Genomic DNA, 19902 nt, shown 5'->3' with positions numbered 1-19902 from the left:
CAAACAGCTATCTTACTTTTCTTATTGTCATTGTCCGTTTTGAGTTACCTTTGTAAAAAAACTAAAGTGCCACAGTGTTTTAGGAACATTTGATTAGTTGATGAAACAACGCTGAAAACACACACACACAGCATTAGTGTAAATGGACAGGTAGAAGCAGACTAGTTATGTACATACAGTAAGCAGCAAAAATCAAGTCATAGAATTCCAAGTGAGTAGGTTTTCCCTGGTGCAGTAATTTTTTGTTCGATGCATCACAAGGAATGAAAGATGTGCTGTGTATGTTCCGGCTGGATCTTCTTGCCCCTAAATCAATGGCCAGATAGCTCAAACTCAGAAAGTACCAAGTGTATGTTCTCTGCGGCTGTTTGTTTTCCCTTCTTGTGTACAAACACATTGCAGGGTTGTTGCAAGTCCCCTTCTCTGCAATATTACCAATTAAAAGCATATGTTTGCAAATTTTCTGCATTTTCATAAAAAAATAAAAAATAAAAAAAATGTCAGCAGGGACCAGCGAGTGATGAGAGACGGACACGATGTGTTTGACAATTATAAACAGAACAGAAAATCACCAGCCTTGTCATTTAAGTGGTTTAAACAACATGCAAACAGGGAGATAGCAGGTAAATAATGTAAGAGGGGCAAAGCAACGAGTCGATGCAAATCTGATCCGAACATATTTTGCCGAATGTAGGCAAGTTAAAAAAAAATGCCACCTAACGTCAGCTCCTCCTGCAAGCTCAGTAAAAGCAAACCCACAGCAAAGACGGATTCAAATGATAATGACTCTTTTCAGATTAACGGAAAATAGATCATGGTCGACAAAGTCAGAAACAGGCAGCAGGTCAACAATGCACAACAATCTGACAGGAAGCTGAGGGAGAGTTGCCGGTTTATTATATGAGTGCTAATTAGAAGATTGTGAATTTATGAATGTGGGAACCAGGTGGTGGCCAAAGGCAGGAGACACTGATCTTTCTATGGAGCTAATACCTAATGCAGAGTAGTAGTATAGTGACTGAAATGAAAAGGCAAATGAAATGAAGGACTGCTTGTAGCCACAATGGTACCAGCGTTCTGACAACATGTCAGTTAAATATTGAGGGTACATATTGATCATTCAGTGAAAAGCAACGGTGGGGAAATTACCAACAGATGATTAAAAGTGTGTACCCGCAAAGTCAAAGAGAGGAAGTAGACAGTGCAATCAAAAAGGTCCATCGAAGAAAAGTAACCCGCCTGTGAGGGACCAGATCATTAAACTGAAAAACTTTGAAAGCCTTTGTGATAGAGGTCCAAATTCTCAAATAATGATGATATTGTCTTTTTTTAATGTCCCACGATACTTGGACAGTTTCAGTCTAATGAAAAGAAGAAGGGAGAACAGCCAAGTCAGAGCTTATTAGTCAAGGCGTACTTGGAGAAACAGAAAAGCTTCGGGGAGACCAAACATTTCAGATGGTGTGGGGATTGTAATATTTAAAAAAAAAAACAAAAAAAAAAACCAACAACTTACATGACCTTTTGGAGAGCTTTATGGGCTGTTTTAAATTCAGGAGTTTGACCTAGTGAAGAGCTGGAATGCATAATCTATGACATTGTCCTCATCTGAGAGTTCCTCTCCTGCTTCCTGGGGAATAGATTTTGTGTCCCGGGTGTAAAATGGCTTTCTCAGCCGCAGACAAGGGTGCTACTGTTCTGCTGTAGCGTACAAGCTCCCCTGTCTCTGTCACTTCGTCTCTGCACCAACTCCTGAATTCTCTTTCTGCCTGCCTGTTAGAGACTCTCTCCACACTTTCTGTCTCTTTCTCTGCATTGTATCACTCAAATGCATACATTTCCTCACCGAGGAATACGTCTTCGTCTCTGACTTCTGTACATCTTCTGTTTCCCTTTTCATCCTACAGCTGTTGTTATCGTGTCTGCATGTCACCCTTTTCCCGCCCTGCCTTTATACTGACCTACTTGTACACCATTTTATTCCCTGGGTTTATCTGCGCCGCACTTAGACTCTTTTGTCCCACTGTGCCATCTATCACCCGCCCATCTGCCTCATCATCCATCTCCTCTTTTTGTGTCCTCCCTGTCAACATAGACATTCCTTACCTCCTCAGCACTCTATCCTTTTCAATAGCCAGTCTTTTGGAAAGCATTTCTGAATATACACAGGATGACTTCACAACCTACTGCCATGTTCTCTCTACTCGCGTGCGTCTCTGGCATGACAAGCAAACAGGTGTTTTCTCATGTTTTCCTCGCTGTCTCTTTATTATCTGATCTCAATTTTCTGAGCCGTGCACTCTGCCGTACTGGAGCTCATTTATTTCACATCTCCTTATTTTCACCTCTCCCCAGGCTCCCGTCCCCGTGACTGTGGTGATCTGTACGCCAGTGGTCAGAGAGAGGACGGCATTTACTCCGTGTTTCCCTTGCACCACCCCGCAGGCTTCCAGGTCTACTGTGACATGACCACAGATGGAGGAGGTTGGACAGTGAGTCAGAGGAAAACACACACACACACACACGTGTCACGGTGAACAGTCAGCTATTTCATTTTCACCAGGGTCATAGTCAAGATAAAAATTAAAATAGATATCCTAAAGCTATGTAAATGTCAGGGGTAAAGCTGTCGAACATTCAGACTAGTCTAATAATCGGCAACAAAATACAAATGATTCATTTGACTTGAATCTAATTGATCCATCAGTTCAGTTTAAGTAAAATTCATTAAGTAAATAAAGTATGTTTTTCCTTTCTTTTTTTTTTGGTTTGTTTTGTTTCCAAACATCAGTGATTAGGCATACCACATTAAGAGGCCATCTTAAGAACACGTTTCAAGAGAACATGTTTGAAAACAGTATTTTTTTTTTGCTTTGTTCATTTAGAAAGCAGAATACTAATTAGTCATAGCTGAAGTGGGAATGTCAACAGGTAGAGTGCTGAAAGGGAAATGAATTATGCAGGGGCCACGACAAAAGAATGCAGCAAAGGAAAAAGAAAAACAGAGAACAGCAACAACAAAAATGAAATCCATCCGATGAATCATGGTGACAGTTTTTGTTTCGTATGGGCTAAGTAAATGGAGATGTAATAGCAGGGGTAGAGCTGCAGAAGCTGGCGTAAGCTGTTTCTGTGACAGCTGATCGCCAAACATAACTAAGTTATGTAAATTTTATATCTGCTGATGTCGAGATGTCTTACCTTATATAAAGAGGGGATATAAAGATACGACGTAGGACAGTATAGGCCTGACAAATTCGCTGCTGGCTCTTAAAATATAATCTCCTTTCTGTGTAGTTTGTCATTGAGCTTCAAACTGACAAAATGAAAGTGTTACCGTGATATCTGACAAATGTCTGACCTGTTTATGTTTTGGTTCTAAAGATCTCATGGATTCCATCATTACATGGATATGCTCTATACAGACAGAAACAGATGGAGTGTCAAAAAAGATATTTAAAGTTTCTTTAAGTTGGAATTTGTTCCTTGATCAAACAACTGCCAGTTGTCTGGCCTTCCTAAAGTAAACACAGTTGTTTAAGCGAAGCTGTATACTGGAAGTGCTGTGTCTTCTGGGAATGAGAGACAGCGAGGTGAACAAACATTGACACTGAGCTGTTTGAAGTTATATTTGGCAGGGTGGTTTTAGATTTTACAGCACACATGCACGCACACACATCATCCGACTGGTTGGAGCCATTTATTTCTCTTTGTTCCGAAGCGTGCTGTAGCATTCCTCAGGGAAAGCAGAGCAGTCCTTAAAAGAGAACTAAGGCCTTGTAATACTTTCAGAGTTTGAAATTTCAGCGCCACAAATCTGTCACGAGTGTTTCTTGACAGGTTGTGAAACGTTTTAGTTAAGATTTCAGGGGATGATTTTAGAACCTGTCCAAAACTATTCAAGGCTTCATTTGTAAAATTTCAACAAGTCATTGTTATGGAAATTTCTTATTTTTCTTTTCATGGCATGCAAAGTGAGTCAGGCTGCATAAAAAAAAAAAAATCCCCCCATGCTAAACAAATAAATCTACTAAGTGAAGTCATAAAACTGGCCTTGTCATTCTCTTTCAGTTTTCAGGTGTGATGTTGTCATGCAGGCAGGACTTTGATGGATATTTTAAAATCTCTTCAAATACAAATTTTGCAACTTCCTCTTATGAATGTGCTAAAATGTCACCGAGGTGTGAACGTCGGTGAACAGATCGTCTCGTTCTATGTACCTGATGATGACATGCAAATCATACATTTACCTTACTGAGCACAACTGCCGCTTTAACACCTCGACAATAACCCACATATTATCAAGCATAATAGTCTAAGAATAGTGAAGCTGTATGAAGTGTTAATCCAAACATTTACACTGTTACTACAAGCACGTGTCAAACTTTTTACATTGGCATGACGGTGAATTGTGCATGGATGTGTGTGTGCTTGTACATCGGTGACTAACTGTTTGAGAGAGGCAAGGTCGTACCCTCCTATCATCAAATAAAGGGAGACTGTCAGAGCGACAGAGTGCTTACAACAGTGTGATAGAATGAAGCTACCTACCAGCTTGTCAGTCCTAAGAACCATGTATAGATGTGTGCGAGTTTCACAATTTTGTGTGCATTAATTAATTATTGTGTGAAGCTGCATGCAGCCACACAGAAATAACCTGTGAGTGTGAGTTTTACACCCCCCCCTTTTTTTTTTCTCCTCATTTGTTTGTTTTTGTTATCCAGTGCAACACTGTTTAGCCTCTAGTCTTTGCATTTTGTCTTTAAAAGGATTTACAACGCCACTCAGATTAATGTGATAATGTAGCGGTTACTGATCCTGCCAGGTGTGTAGAGCTGATTGTGATAACACTTGAGCCTCATTAAGAGATCAGCGTGCCGTGATCCAACAGGGGCAGGTAGGGAGACGGGATGCTGGGCGAGCTGAGTGGCTTACTGTCTGTCTCATAACTGAGCTTAAATAAGGAATGAGCCATACGCTGCCACCTCATTAGCATACTTTGACATGGCACAGCACTGTTTCAGAGACTGCTGCAGACGGACTGACAGACAAGCAGGTTACAGAGAAGAGAGCGGGACTGAAAGCAGTCACAGAAAAGAGATGTGGCGAGAAGAAACTGAAACCCACTGACACATACCCTTCGAGGCCTCCATTCAGGATCGCTTCTGAGACCAAATCTCTCTCTACTCTATTTTGTTTGCAGCAAATATAGGATTTTTGGGAGACTGGAGGATAATGCAGACATCCGAAGTAATGGTGACAAGAATAGATGTCAATCAGCAGCACTGTAGCATCAGTAATTGGTGACCTTCAACATGCTGCCCAGGATCTGTTTTTAGAAGTGTAAGTGTGTCCCTCTGTAGGTAAATATGATGATACATGATCCTCACGCCCAACAAAAAAAAGCAACATGCAAAAGCTGATAAATTGACTCAAAAAGAAAATCCCACCAGCGTTTGCAAAAATGCAGTCAAAAGGACCATTTTCCACAACGCTCTCAAACGAAGCAACCCATTACAACCTACAAAGACTACAGTGTCTAATTAGCTTTCAACCTATAAACGCTTGCATTTTCGCCCGATTATCCATATTTTAAAGTTACTCAACGGCACGTCTCTGCATGAATTTAAACGTTGCCCCACGTTTTTGCTGAATGCCTTCAGGTAGATCCGTTTCACTCAGACTTGATGAGAGACAAGAGATGATGTGAGTTCCACCTGTCAGGGTCTTTCAGAGAGAGAAAAGAAGAAGTTTTATGGCTAAAGACACTTTGATGTGCAGCAGAAAGGATGGCAGATCTACATTAATGGGTATAGCCACTGCTACCGGCAGTGCTAATGCAGCATTTGAGCTCTTTGCACTGATTGCTGCTTACATCGCCGAAATCATAAGAACATCCTCAAGGACATAATGACTCAGAGAATATATGAATGTACGCTGATCTTTTCCCTTTTTGAGGGGAAGAAGCTCGACAAATCAAGGTTTCTAGCAAATTCTCTGTGACTATTGCTCGCAAACGCTGCTGAGACAGTGTCAAGTGGAAAGTATTAGGTGCATTCACACTTACCTTTTTTCACATTTGTTATGCTGCAGCCTCATGCCAACATTGTTGATCCCCCCCCTTTCATATCAATCTACACTTACTAGAGGTTTTTACTTGTCTGTGCTGTCACACAGATAGGAGTATTCAAACCCTTGACTTAGTAGTTCATTGAGGCACCTTTTGACAGCCCCAAGTCTTTTTGGGTGTGAAACAACAAGCTTGGATTTGGGGATTTTCTGTCAGTCTTCTCTGCAGGATCTTGTCAAGCTCTGTCAGTGTGAATGGGAACTGTGGGTGGACAGACATTTTCAGGTCTCTCCAGAGATGTTCCTCTGGGTTCAGTTCAGGGCTCGGGCTAGACTAGGCAAGAAAATTAACCGATATACGCAAGTGACTCCCTAATTGTCTTGGTTGTGTGCTCTGGGTCAGTGTCCTGTTGGAGAGTTAACATTTGCTCCAGTGCTGAGCACACCAGACTTGGCTTTAAGGATTTCTTTGTACTATCCAGCTTTTCCTGAACCCCTTTTAGCCAGACACTCCCAGAGCCATGCTTCACCACTGGGATAGTATCAGACAGGTGAAGATTGGTACCTAGTTTCCTCCAGACTTCATATTTAGAATCAAGGTCAAACTGTTCAATCTTGGTTTGAAGAGTCTTTAAGGTGCTTTCATTTGTCTTTCACTCAGGAGAGACACCTTGTCATAAAAGCCAGATCTTCAGGGTGCTGCAGGACTTCCTTCTGGAAGTGTCATCCATTTCCATACAGATTTTTATTCTAGTTTAGCCAGAGTGATTATCAGGTTACATAGTTAGATCTCTCCTCCTCTTCGCTCCCAGCTGCTCAGTTTGGCCAGGCGCCCAGCTGTAGGAAAGTCAGCTCTTTCACTATATAATAATATATATTATAATAATCTATATAATAAAAATTGTGCTCCTGGGAATCTCCAATGCAACAGATTTTTTTTTCTAGCTTTCTCCAGATATATGACTTGACACAATCCTGTCTGTGAGCTCTGCAGGCAGTTCTTTCTTTCTTGGTTTTTGCTCTGCTCTGTCAACGATGAGATCTTATATAGACAGGTGTGAGCCTTTTCATCTCATTTCCAATAAGCTGAATCAACGGCAGGAGTCCAACCAACGTGTAGGAACATCTCAATATGAACAAAGCAAACGGGAGGCACCTGAGCCGAACGTCAAGCACCAAAGCAGAGAGTCACAATATTTCTTCTGTAATACTTCTTATAATAAATGAAGATAGTCGACCAGTACACCTGTTTAATAATAAACAGCACTAAAGAGTTAGACAGCAATGCACCATAAGGAAAGAAACTGAATCAACACATTTCAGAGTTCAAGAAAAGACAACTAATTTGGTGGATAACTCTTAATGTAAACATAACCTGGCTATTTCCAGGAAAACTCACACAGGTCACGTTTATGCAAATTCAAAGCACTACTGTCCTGTAGTTACTATTTTTTCCTCAACGGTGGCTTCAGCTTTGTTAAGGTTTTATAGTCTCCCTTCAAATCTTAATTGGACAATAATTAACAATTCACCACAACTCAAAAGGAAATGGCAAATTGTAACTTCAGACAGAGTGAGATTCAAAGAAATGAGAGAGGAGAAAACACATCGAGCTTGATGTGGATGGTTGCCAGAGGAAATTGGTCAGAATTTCTCCACTGACAAAACTCACTGACCACAAAGGAAGAAGAGATGATGGTGGATGGGACATGAAAGAAAACATCTGCCATCACTGGGCCCTGAGCTTCCACCACTCCAAAGCACATTCTGCCTAGCTGGGACAAAAGTATGTTTGCATTCACTAAATGTGTCTTCATACATGCTTAGAGACGACCCAGTGACACACCAACATACACACACAAGCCTTTACTCAGATGAAGTAATCCTCTGGGTGCAGATGATGTGGTCTACGTATTTGAGCAAAGGGAGATTTCAAATACCATTTAAATACAGGCTCATGCCTTAGGCTAATGTCTTCTATTATTACTATTTTATTTGTTAAAAGGAAGGGGCTAAAAATGACCACAGCATAAATAATGAATGAGAGTACATATATCGGAGTGCAGTGTGGAGCTGCATTATCAAATGGTGCTTTTATCAGAAGTACTGCAATCACCCTCAAATATTAAATTCAGCTAAGAACTGAAATGTAAAAGTTTCAGATTGAATGTACCATTGTGCACATTTTGTATCACTCACTTTTGTGGCTTGGAGTGCCTTTTGAGCATTTCAGAGTGGACAGTATGGGCTCTTTCGTTATTTCTATCTGACTCAGAGGCTCTTTAATATTTCATATCTGTTAGTTTATTGGTTTGAAAAAAAAAAAAAAAAAAAAGGGAGAAACCCCAGGATGGATATTTTTTGCAATTGTGTCTTATCTGTAAATGCTGCAAGGTAGGTAGAGTGCAATCCAACTTCTGTTCAAAACATATTTGTTTCCTATAATGTTTTGATTTAGTGTACTGGCCTGTGAGTTTTCTCATATTTCTTTATTTCTTTTTTTTTTTCAGATAAATGTATACATTTCTTTTTATTGTTCCCTTTTCTGGGGTGGTAACGTAACCCTCATTAACTGGAACTATTATGCTGCTGAAAAGAGAGTGTTAAGTCTACTGGTAAGATTCTCACGTGTAGTGTCAGACATGTCCTTTGGGATATTAGCACCATTAGCCCAGGCTGGTTGCAGGTTATGTGAGGAAAGGTTAGACAGCTGTGCGAGGTCTGCTGCAGGAACATTCACTGATGTTGTATTTCCACCCTGCTACATGAGCAGATACTAGAATAGGTTTCGCTGCAATATCACTGCTGCTGGATGTTTTATATGCCATTAGAGTTTTTTCTTCCCCCAACTAAAAGCTTAAGCAGTCAGAAGAAACACATTACTGCTAAAACTAAGGCTTTTACAATATATGTGCTCTGTCAGATTACTGACTAGCCTAGGCAATTTTGGTTTATAGTTTCCATATCTTGTGCTTTATTTCACAGCCACGCAAGCAGCACACAATTGGTCTAATAGGATGGTCCTGATCAAACTACCTGTGAAAATACTGCATGTAATATCATGAAATATTGTATTACAGGAGCCAAATGCTAACAAAGAGGACACAAAGGGTGATCCATTGTAGCTATGGGGCAGGTGATGGCAGGGAGGACGTGCAGGTTGATGAAAAGACTGGCGATGACTGGCAGGTGGCTTGCTGAGTGAGAAATAAGATGGCTGAGCGGTGGGCTGAGGAGACATTAGCGGAGATGGCTTGAATTCGCAGGCACAGGAGAAAGAAGCTGGTTTTGTGAGTGGCACAAGGAAAACCACACGGATCACTCAAGTGTCTGTGACAGCGCCCCTGATGAACGGGCGGAACAATCTGACGATGAGCTGAATGAGAGCTGCAGCTCTTGAACAGTGAGATGATGAAGTGATTGCCGACAGATGTGGTGTTGAACCAAGTGCCAGATGAGGTAAGCCGCGCCCCGTGACATGCAAACGCAATGCAGACCGAGGAAGAGGATGCACAGGGGAAAACAAGGAAGGAGCATTGAAACAAGTAGAGAAAAAAAGAAAGAGTCACAGCTTGAGATGGTCCCCAGAGGATGAATCCTTCTGACTATAGTAATCCCTGACTTTTCATCTTGCACCATTTTGGGTTTTGAGTGAAATTTTTTAGTGGCTGGACAGATTGTCAGGGTTATAATTAGCAAATGTTGGCATGCTAGTGTTGCTCAGCTAAAAGTGCACGGTAATTTCATGGTAAACGTCAGTGGTGTCAGTCGGGATTGTTGCTTTTATCCTACCGCACCGCAGGATAAGAGAGTTATAAATCTTTCACCACACTCAGTCTTTGTCTCATCCACGCACAGATTTGGGGGGGGGGACATGTCTCTGCTGAGATCTACCTGGAAACCTACTTTCACTTAATCCTTTAACCCAATAAGGAATACCATGTTTCATGTTTATGTGATGCTTTAAAAATCAGGTTACCGCTGAAAGCAGGGATAATCTTTTTACTTAAGTCCATGTAAATGCAGAAATTGTGTTTGCAGTTGTGTGTATGTATGTGACTGAGAGAGCAAAGCAAGTGTTTGCAGATGATTGTGCTTCTCCTTCTGTTCTCGCTCACTGCTGTTGTGTTCGGAGCACATCTGTCTTTCTGATAGGATTATAAAACATTCACCAACAGATGTTGGCAGTCTTCTTTGAAGATAGAAATTCTGCCGACTGCTCTGGATTTTACAAGTGCTTTCATTAGCCGTTGTTGAATTTGTCACCGCATCATCAATTTTCTTAACAATGCATTCAAATTGTTAGCAATCAATTGAAAATGGTGCGAGGCATCCTTTGGAGTTGTTTCTGTTGCTTCATTTGTTTGTTTTTTTTTGTTTTGTTTTGGTTTTTTTTTTATCAGTATTTTTATCGCTTTCCCAGTTCTGCAGTCAAACCTCTCTGTTTTTGGTGTCTCATGGCTGGTATATTAATGGCGCTCTGAAGATGTTACCAATTACGTTCAGTTTGTCAGTATAGAGCAGCAGCACAAAGTGACATCTGCTGCCAAAGCACCAAACATATAAACATAGTGTGCTCACAGTGTGTACATGCCAGGAGCTAACAAGCTATTGGCACATTTCCTATTTTCCACCCAGTCGTATGCCAGACTGTAAATCTGCCCCAATCAGCTTTGGAGTGCTTGTGTGGCTTCTTTGCCGTGCTCTGGTCTGTCAGTCAGGGTGTCCGTCTGTGCACGCTGTGGGCTCCCAGTAGTTGACAGAAAGCCTGCTGAAGAGCTTAAGGCAGCTTGTTAAGTAGCCTTCATCTACTGCCGAGATTACAGCCCGCTTAATGTGACCGTGCCAATGCAAAAGCCCTTTAGCAAGTTTTTGGCAAGATGGTCATTAAGGATAGAAGATTTTCTTGCTAACACTAGCTGTATTTTACTAAACTTGAGTGAATTTTGGTAAAAAAGGTTTACATAAACCTCGTGCTCAACATTTACCCTTCGTCGGTATTTATTTACTGGAGAGAGAGTTATTTCAATAAAAAAAAACTTTTACAAAATGCTTTGTTTTGTTTTTTTTAATCCCCAATTTTTCAGCGACGATGTCTTTGCTTCTTGGGCAATTTGCAGCATATTTGTGGCCTAAAACTGTCAAAGATCCCCTAACTGGAGACAAAGAATACAAGAGACTGCCAATACTTTAGTACAATAGTTTATGGGGCCTTGCTGACACCAGCACTCTGACAAAACATGTTACAGCAGCCACTGCCACCCCCCCCCCACCCAAAGGTGCTTTCCTTCATGACTATGGCCCTGTCTGCCTTTCTGCTGTGTTGTTTCACCATGCATCAACAGAGAACTGGGAGGAGAGAGAGAGAGAGACACAGAGCTGTTTTACTGTTTAGCTTTTGCAGCAATTTTCCAGGTACTAAGGAAAACTGAGTACAGATGTTTAATGTTATCGCTGGAGATAATTGCATTTTGTAAAAAAAAATAAAAAAATAAAAAAATAAGCAATGACAATCGCAAATGTTAAGATTGAAAAATTGAAAGTAATGACCAGAAGGCAAGAATATACAGAAGGATATACATTTATTCATTTGTGTCTTGCCAACTGCTTCATCTGGACAGATTTCTTCTCTGTCAGCAGGCACCAGATTGTGAGCAACTGCAAATTGTGTTGACAATTTCCTTTATGATGATATAGTTTATAGTTTATAGTAATTTATAGCAAGTGTATTCTGATGGAGACACAAAGATAATTCTGGGAAAGAAAAGCTTCATTTGAGAGATGGGTTGTTTCGGCTTTGTGGGCCATGTTCTACAGCTTGTTTAAAGAATTCATTATCTAAGATCTGCCAGGAAAAAGCATGAAGCCGAAACACTGAAATATGGAGGAAGAGTGATGTAGGGTGTGAGAGCTGCACGATGAGAGTCAAGAGAAAAACTGAGAATAATTTTTTAGTTTTTAATTTATAGTCTGGTGCTTCAAAATTGGAAATTTTTTTTTATCTGATTCTTTGAAGAGAAATGTTGGTTCAGTTTTATAACAATTAATAATCCATCATGTCATGTACATATACAGCAACACATTCCAGCTTTTTCCCCAATTACTTTGCAAGGTGTCTGCAATTTTGTGCCCAGTGGAACAAAGATTACATAATGAAGTAGGCCAAGCATTTTTTTTTTTTTTTTTTTTTAAACAACATTTGCAACAACTAAATCTCAGTCCGTGTGGCTGCACCGGGTTCCATTAGCTGATATTAGTGCATTTGCTGCTGGGATGTTCATTCCATTATGAGCAGAGCCTGTAGTCACTATTGATTTTGTAGCCCAGTTTTTGGATTGTTCTGTACTTTCTGTTATGAAGCCCTGCTACGTGAAATGGCTGCTGTGTCACAAATGCAGTGTCAGTGTATGCATGTGCGTGTGTGACTACAACATCACCTGCCCCAAACCCATATGGAACAAGTCTGTCAGCTTCTGACCTTGGCAGAAACAACTTTAATGTCAGCCTCTGCCCTCTAGCAAGACACTGTGTGTAAGGATTTGTCAGCTGGGATGTTAAAGCTCAGTCCCAATGGAAACTGTGTCTATGTCTCTATAAGCGTGTGTGTGTGTGTGTGTGTGTGTGGGGGGGGGGGGTATGATGTGAGGTGGCATGGCAGCTAAGTCTCAATAAAAAAAAAAAAAAAAGAGCCGTTTTTGTCACAGTATACATTTGTGTAACACTCATGCACATTTTTGAGCAGACACGCACTGAACTGGACTTTTGCTTGTTCAAACAGGGAGTTGAAAAAGCTGTTGTTTGGTGGCCCCATCGGTCTCAAAGACATCCTTTCTGCCCCTGAGCTGTAGTTTGGTGAGGAGCAGTTCTTTATGAGAAACTATAATGGAAGAGTCAAGCAGGGCGGCCTGCTGGTCTGTTTCCTGGCTGCAGATTTCTGAACCAAGCACAGACGCTCAATCACTTCGTCTCATTTAAACAGAGGCAGTAATTCAGAATTACTGTGACCTGTTGGGCTTTCCTTACAGCCGACACACACAAGCATTGCCGCCGCGCAGACAAATGCAGCACACACAGCCAGTCACACATGAGTATCACCGACAGGATGATCACCCTCACCCAAAGCCCTGCGCTTCCCTCCACTGCTCAGTTCACTGCCTTTCCCTCTTGAAAAGCAGAAATATAATGACATCTGTCTGAAAATACACATATCTAACAGACACACACACACACTGACCTTCAGTGTCAACTTGCAATTAAACCTTAGAGAGGTTCTCCAGTCTTACAAGGATGCGGGACATGGAAAAAGGGATGGCCAGCAAGACACCATTGTTAACCCAAATCTGAAGTGAACGGCTTGCTGGTTAACCTGCTGCTGTAGAGAACCGGCTCAAGTCACCGCCGGCCAGTTTCTCCATGCTGCAGTGATCCATTTAGTTATTGCTGTGGCGCATTGGTGGGTCCACTTTTTCTGTCAGGGCAGACGCTCGAAATTTCAATGCGAGCGAGAGAGGTTATCCAAGACACTAAAGCCAGATTCAGAGGTGTCTGTTGGCCTTCGCCACCTGAGCTGATAAAATACAAGAAAAAGTCTGATCGGCATTGCCTGCATGAGAGCACATTATTCTATCCATCTCCAGGCTATCAGAGATCTCTGTCATGTGTCAGGTGGCTCTAAAGCATCTCATCAGACAGATTTTTTTTTCCTGAGTTGTGACGATGTGGGTGATAAATTGTTCTGACAGGCCACATATGACTTCAGTGTAAATTAGAAGCTTTAGGGTTTTTTTTTTTCAGCTTTTTTTTTTTCTTCCAGATTTTTCATAAAGGCTGTCGGTATTCTGACACAGGTTTCATTTTCTTTGGTGCAAGTTAAAAATATATTTTCATTCTGAAGTTTTTCTGGGGACTTTTTATTTTTGGGGGAGGAAGGGGGGGGGTAGCCACTTTGCAATTTTCTAGCCTCCTGCTGCTTCTACACTGAGCACCAGGGGAGAGAGAAAAAAAAATGAAGCATGGATAAAATGGAAAATCCTCTACCTCATTTTTAACATAGAATTATCAATTTGCAGTCAGGCTGTAACATTTCTTCTTCTTTCTAATGCCCAGGTGGTTTGTATGCTCTAAATGACTGTGGTGCAATTAGCACAGAGTTGTTGTTTTTTTTGTTGTTGTTGTTGTGTTTGTTTTTTTCTTGCCAGAGTCATGACAGAAATTTCAGCCGTTAACGCCCTCACAGGCCCTGCTCCCTGCTTACATCCGCAACATGATGATGGTGTATTGTTGAATGCCGTTGAATGCCACAGATTTTTTTTTTTTTTTCCACTCGGGGCTTTTTGAGTAGTTTAATCAGAACATTAATTCATTGCAGTAAATTCCCTTTTAATTGGCGAGTTATTTATAATGTTATCTAATTTTACTATGAAAGCATATTGCCAAAGTTTTTTTGTGGGATTGTTACCATCCAAAATGTTTGATTTTGCATGTGATATGTGGAATTTTTATGATTTTTTTTTAATGTGTGTGTGTTTTTCTCTCGAGGGGGCAACCTGTCGATTTACCATCTGTCACTTGATTCGCTTTTTTATAATTATCATCATCACTAACCTGCTTTCTATTTTCATACTCCAGTTTTGTTATCAATCGGACTGAAATAGTAGATTACGGTGTCTGGTTCCTATCTTTGGCTACCAAGGCTGTAAAATAAGTAACCCAGGATTACACAGAGCTATTCCTTGCATTAATAGCCAATAATAGAGACCCACAATCCACAATATTAATTAGTTTTAAGTGGAATGCGAGGAGTCAAATTCTGCAGAAACCATCACCAGAGCTTTTAACGTCAACTTTGGGAAGTTATGTATAATCACAGGAAACATCACAATTAACTGGGACACTAGTCTGATGGACTAATGCACTGCGACAGGAGCAAAGCCAATGAAAGCCTTATGCAACAGATGATATAAATTGTGTATAATTCACAACTTCTTGCAATGTTTTGAGTGCCATAAGCTTCATGCAGGCCACAAGATTCAACTCCAAGAAGACATAAATTCATCCTGCTCACAGGTAACATACGCAGCATAGGCCGCCTTTAAATCACTGTGAGCCAAACAATTTAAAACGTATCAATAACCAGGCCTTCACTGTGCTTTTCTTTTTTTATTTTTTACTCCAGGCTAACTAACTAAAATTGGCTGGCTCATATTTGACAGTATTTACTTGGGCTGGTTTATTTAATCTCGAAACAATGCCACGATTATTTCAAACTTTTACTTTGAGAGCAATTACTGAACAATATTTTTACTTTTTACAATCTCTTCTTGTGTAGCAATGTGATTGTGGTCCAAGTGATGAAATAAAATGGTGTTTCTCATTTTAAGCCACGTTGCATGGATAACTGGCAGTTGTGACTAATTCAACCCCGACCAGGAAGTGGGGCAGGTGTCGGAATCTCCCTTTCTGCCTGTGCTGACTACAGCTCAGTCCTGGTTTTTAGAAAAGGATCCAGCAGCGATTCCAAAAGTTTCTCCTTTAATGGATCAAAAAATTGCGTGAGGATATAAATGTGAGCTTAGTTCTATCTTTCACCCTGTGAAATTTCCCCACTCACAATGTATCTCTGTCACAAAATGAATAAAGAGGAGTTAAAAAGAACAAATCTGCAAAAGTGTATATCAAGATTGTTTCGCAAAAACTGCATTGACCACATAATGAAGAAATCAATCTTTGGAGTTCTGTTGAAAGGACTTGGAGAGCTCTGAACGTGAAGATGAGCAATCTGGCATCTTTGTAGAATAAAATCCCTAAAATCATTAGATGGTGTTGATAGGTGATGATGACACAGTAATGATGACTAAGCTGATCATAATGAACAGTTCTGGGGATCACACTGATGGGATTTTTTATTTATTTATTTATTTTTTAAATCTGTACTGATGTTAAAAGCAAATGTGGCTGTTGGTGCCATCTGGTACCTTATAGTATGTGAGGGGGATTAGTCATACTAAAAATAAACTGTCTCAGAGAATTTCCTTTGTCATTTCAACATTAACACAACCTTCCAACAGCGAGTCCTCGACTATTTTCCATCTGCATGCATTTCCTCTTTAGGAACACATTTCCAATTTCCTTTGATCCTCAGCCCGACATGAGGCACGTCAGCACTTCCAGTGGATAGAGTATTCCATCAGGCGATATAGATGCTAGGGGTGCCCCCCACCCCCCCAAAAAAAAAATATTCATATAAGAATCGCAATTCTCATTTACGACGATTCAGAATCAATTTAAAATGTATCCAAAAAAAAAAAAAACATAATGGAACATACGAATGTGCAGTAAGCACCAAAACAAGGAAACTGCAATAATGGAGGAAAGAGAGATTCAACTGCAGGGGTCTTGTCTGGTCTGGTCTCTGAAGGGGTGCCATCACCGGTCTGGTCTGGTCTGGTCTCTCACTGTACCCCCACTCCATTAGTCATCACCAATTAACCAATTAACCTAGACATGTACAGGTGCCCCACTGGGAATTGAACCGCGCCTGCTACGCTCAAGTCACCACATTCATTCATGCATTATTAGTGACTCCCCACGGAGCATTTTCCCGACAGATACGTTCCTTTTTATCCTGGGGGGGAAAAAAAAAAAAAAAGACATAAAATGTTGGCCAGTTTTGAAATATTTTTTGGATCGAAAATCGATTTTGGTTCGAATCGTAGCCAAATCAAATCAAATCATGAGATAGTAAAAGATTCCAACCCCTAATAGATACAGCAACATGGATTCACACAGACACACACACACAAGCTCAATTGTTTTATATCTATTACTGACTAATTTCTTTGTTTCCCCCTTCTCAAAGAATGGCTATAATTTCTACATACACCAATACTTTATGGAATTTCACGAAAGAAGGACAACAGAAGAAAAATATTACTCCTCTCTGTCTCCCTCTAGGTGCATTTAGGATTATTGTTATTATTGTGACTATCATCTCTTCTCAGGGATTTCAATTAAGTATGCAGATTCAGTGGCGATTGGACTGGAATTCAGTGGGGATTTAATGATTTCCTTTCATTAGCCTCCAACAAATTGCCTTTTTAGTTGATAGAGCATCTGCATTATTCATTTTTGAAAGAGCGAGCATCTATGAATTCATCTAGTTCAGTTGTAGATGAGCTCAGCAAACCAGCAGAGGGACTTTGAATGACTCATTGCAGCGGAGGATGAAACAGTGTGCGTGATGAATCTCATCTGACCCTTCACCTCTCGCCTTTCATCTTGGCTGTGTAGGTGATCCAGCGCAGGGAGGACGGCTCAGTCAACTTCTTTAGGGGATGGGAGTCCTATCGGGAGGGATTTGGCAAGATCACGGGTGAACATTGGCTTGGTAAGTGCCTCAATTGTGTGTGTGTCTGTGTGTGTGTGTGTGTGTGTGTGTGTTTGGCTACACATGACTCATGCACATGAGGATTGCAGCCTGCGATTCGATGCCAAGCTAAACCTTGGAAAGTAGTTGTTTGTTTTTTGTTCCCCTCCACACAGTGCTGGTCAGCTAGACTTATCATCCCATCAACAAGCCAATGGCAGCCAATATGACATGAAATCACAATTGCAACTCTCAAAGCAGAAAGAAAACAGAAACACTTGTCACAACTAGCAATGGCTCGACAAAAAAAGAAGTCCAAACAGGGACTGACAAAGAGATATTAGGCATTGTTGGCCCTTCACATTATCAAGCATTTGGCAATAAATGTAGTACACTAATGTGACACTGAAATTCTCTTCACTGACAGTGACTGCGAATATTGTGGCAAGGGGGAAAAAAAGAAAATGTGTATATATACACACACACACACACACACACACACACACGCACGCACACACACATGTATGTATGTAAGTATGGGAATCCACACCAAGCAACCGTGCAATTTAAATATGTTTTTACATTTCACATGACAAACATCAACATTGTAAATTCGTTGTTTGTTTTTTTTACCTCACAGTTGCCTTCTGCTTACGATTTTATTATATTTTTCTGTGCGCTTGTCCAAACCCTTTTTTCTTTTTTTCTTTCCACTGGCAGCATGACACATTAGTCCACAGCTCCCCTCAAATTTGACGGGAAAAAAGTGCCAACAAAGGAAGGAATTCAACTGTGAAATTATCAACTTTTTCAAAGCCAAATCCCTCGTCTTCACACCACTTCTCATTAAACGTACCAAAATATTTCTTCTCATGAAGGAAGAAGAAGGTTAGTCCTCAGCGCCATCATAAACGTCCTTGTTGCTCGCCTGTAGCTGCCTGCTCTTGTGGCCGTGACAGCACTCAAAATATATCCAGGGCATTTTGATTGAATTAGAGTTTCATATGACATGACGCGGCTTGATGAATTTCAATTTCATAAAAATCCTGCCATTTAAGAACGAAGTTCCACAGGGAGCCCTAGGGGAAACCTTTGGGTACAGAAAAACCTAAAAAAATAAATGAATTAAATTAAATACATAAATAAAAAGATGAGTTTTTGCAGAAATAGAGCTGTGACATGGTAATTACCAGAAATCTACAGACATCTTAAAAACCTCTCATCACACTGTAGCTTACTCCAGTTCAGATCAGCAAAGTAAGTGGACCTTGACTGTGCAATGCCACAGCTGAGACATAAAGCACTCTTCCATGCACAAATATTCTGGTAGCAAGAACTGTATCTGTGAGCAGCTCACCCCCACCCCACCCCCGTACACAGCCCTAATATTGTACAATAATGACATCACATGGTAGTGGATTTGTTTAATTTTGTGTGTCGTCTTTGTTTATAACTTTCATTGCAATCAAACCATGAAATTGTTTCACTCAGGCATTCTTATGAATGTCTAATGACGGAAATGGGAGAAGTAATTGTGAGTACATGATTTTTAGACGGCGATGCACTCTGAACAAACACATCTAGTAAGTAAGTAAGAAACATCTACTTGTTGAAGTGAAGTCGTTAATAAAACAGGGCGTCATTGTATCACATCAAAACTGCAGCAGAATTAAAAAAGACAAATACAGATTCATTATTCATTTCTGTTGCTAGACATATCACAGCCATGAACTTAAGAAATGAATAATTCACAGAAGGTTCAGAACAGCAGGCCTGAAACATTCAGGACTGCGATAATGCCGCGTGCAGTTTTTGGGTTTTTCACACCCCCACTCTGTGTCCTTGCTCGACATAGGGACGTCTGTATATACTGTATAGAGTTCTAGACTTTAGGTGAATTAATGTAGATCTAGGTCTCTCCGCTGACCTGAGGCCATTACTGAGTTGAGCCCATAATAAAAAAAAACGTGGTTAGAGTGTCAGCCAGCTCTCCCTGTGGTACGCTGTAGGGACATGGGGGGAATATGGAAAACCCTGGATTTAGCAGAATGAATTTGAATGAGGCAGCAGGCTACTTTTGAACCTTTTGCAGTTCTTTTGCTCATTCAGGGTGTGCTGTTGTCTCGTTACCTCCATCATCGATTACCCCGAGGGTAAAAATGAAAAATGGATTCATGCTTGCCTGCAGCCTGAAAGGAAATTCGTTGCAGCTACCTCCTCCAGACCAACACTGCTCGCTAATGCAATGGACCACCTCTGATGGTCTGTCCATCTTTCATTATCTTAAGAACACATTTCAGGATTTTTGTCATCCGTACACAAAAAATCTAACAGTATGATCCAAATTAAGAGTTCTCCAATCTCTGCATTTTTTTTCAAAGTCATTTGAAAGATATATAAAGGTGTGCCTGGTGCAGTTAAAAATATAGAGATAATTCACAGTATGTTTCGTGCAGCATTCATGAGGG

At 40.6% G+C, this 19902-nt stretch overlaps 1 protein-coding gene across 1 annotated transcript in view; it reads left to right on the top strand.

Annotated features, from left to right (window-relative positions):
- The window catches only part of fibcd1b (fibrinogen C domain containing 1b), an 85042-nt gene that overhangs the window by 37086 nt on the left and 28054 nt on the right, over positions 1-19902 (top strand). Inside the window, exons 5-6 of the mRNA XM_029515023.1 lie at positions 2356-2492; positions 17359-17455. Of these exons, the coding sequence (XP_029370883.1) occupies positions 2356-2492; positions 17359-17455 (234 nt within the window). The remainder of the gene's footprint in view (positions 1-2355; positions 2493-17358; positions 17456-19902) is intronic.

The sequence above is a fragment of the Echeneis naucrates genome, chromosome 12 (genome assembly GCF_900963305.1).
Source record: "Echeneis naucrates chromosome 12, fEcheNa1.1, whole genome shotgun sequence".
Classification (NCBI taxonomy): domain Eukaryota; kingdom Metazoa; phylum Chordata; class Actinopteri; order Carangiformes; family Echeneidae; genus Echeneis; species Echeneis naucrates.
This window is presented reverse-complemented; position numbering and strand designations above follow the sequence as displayed.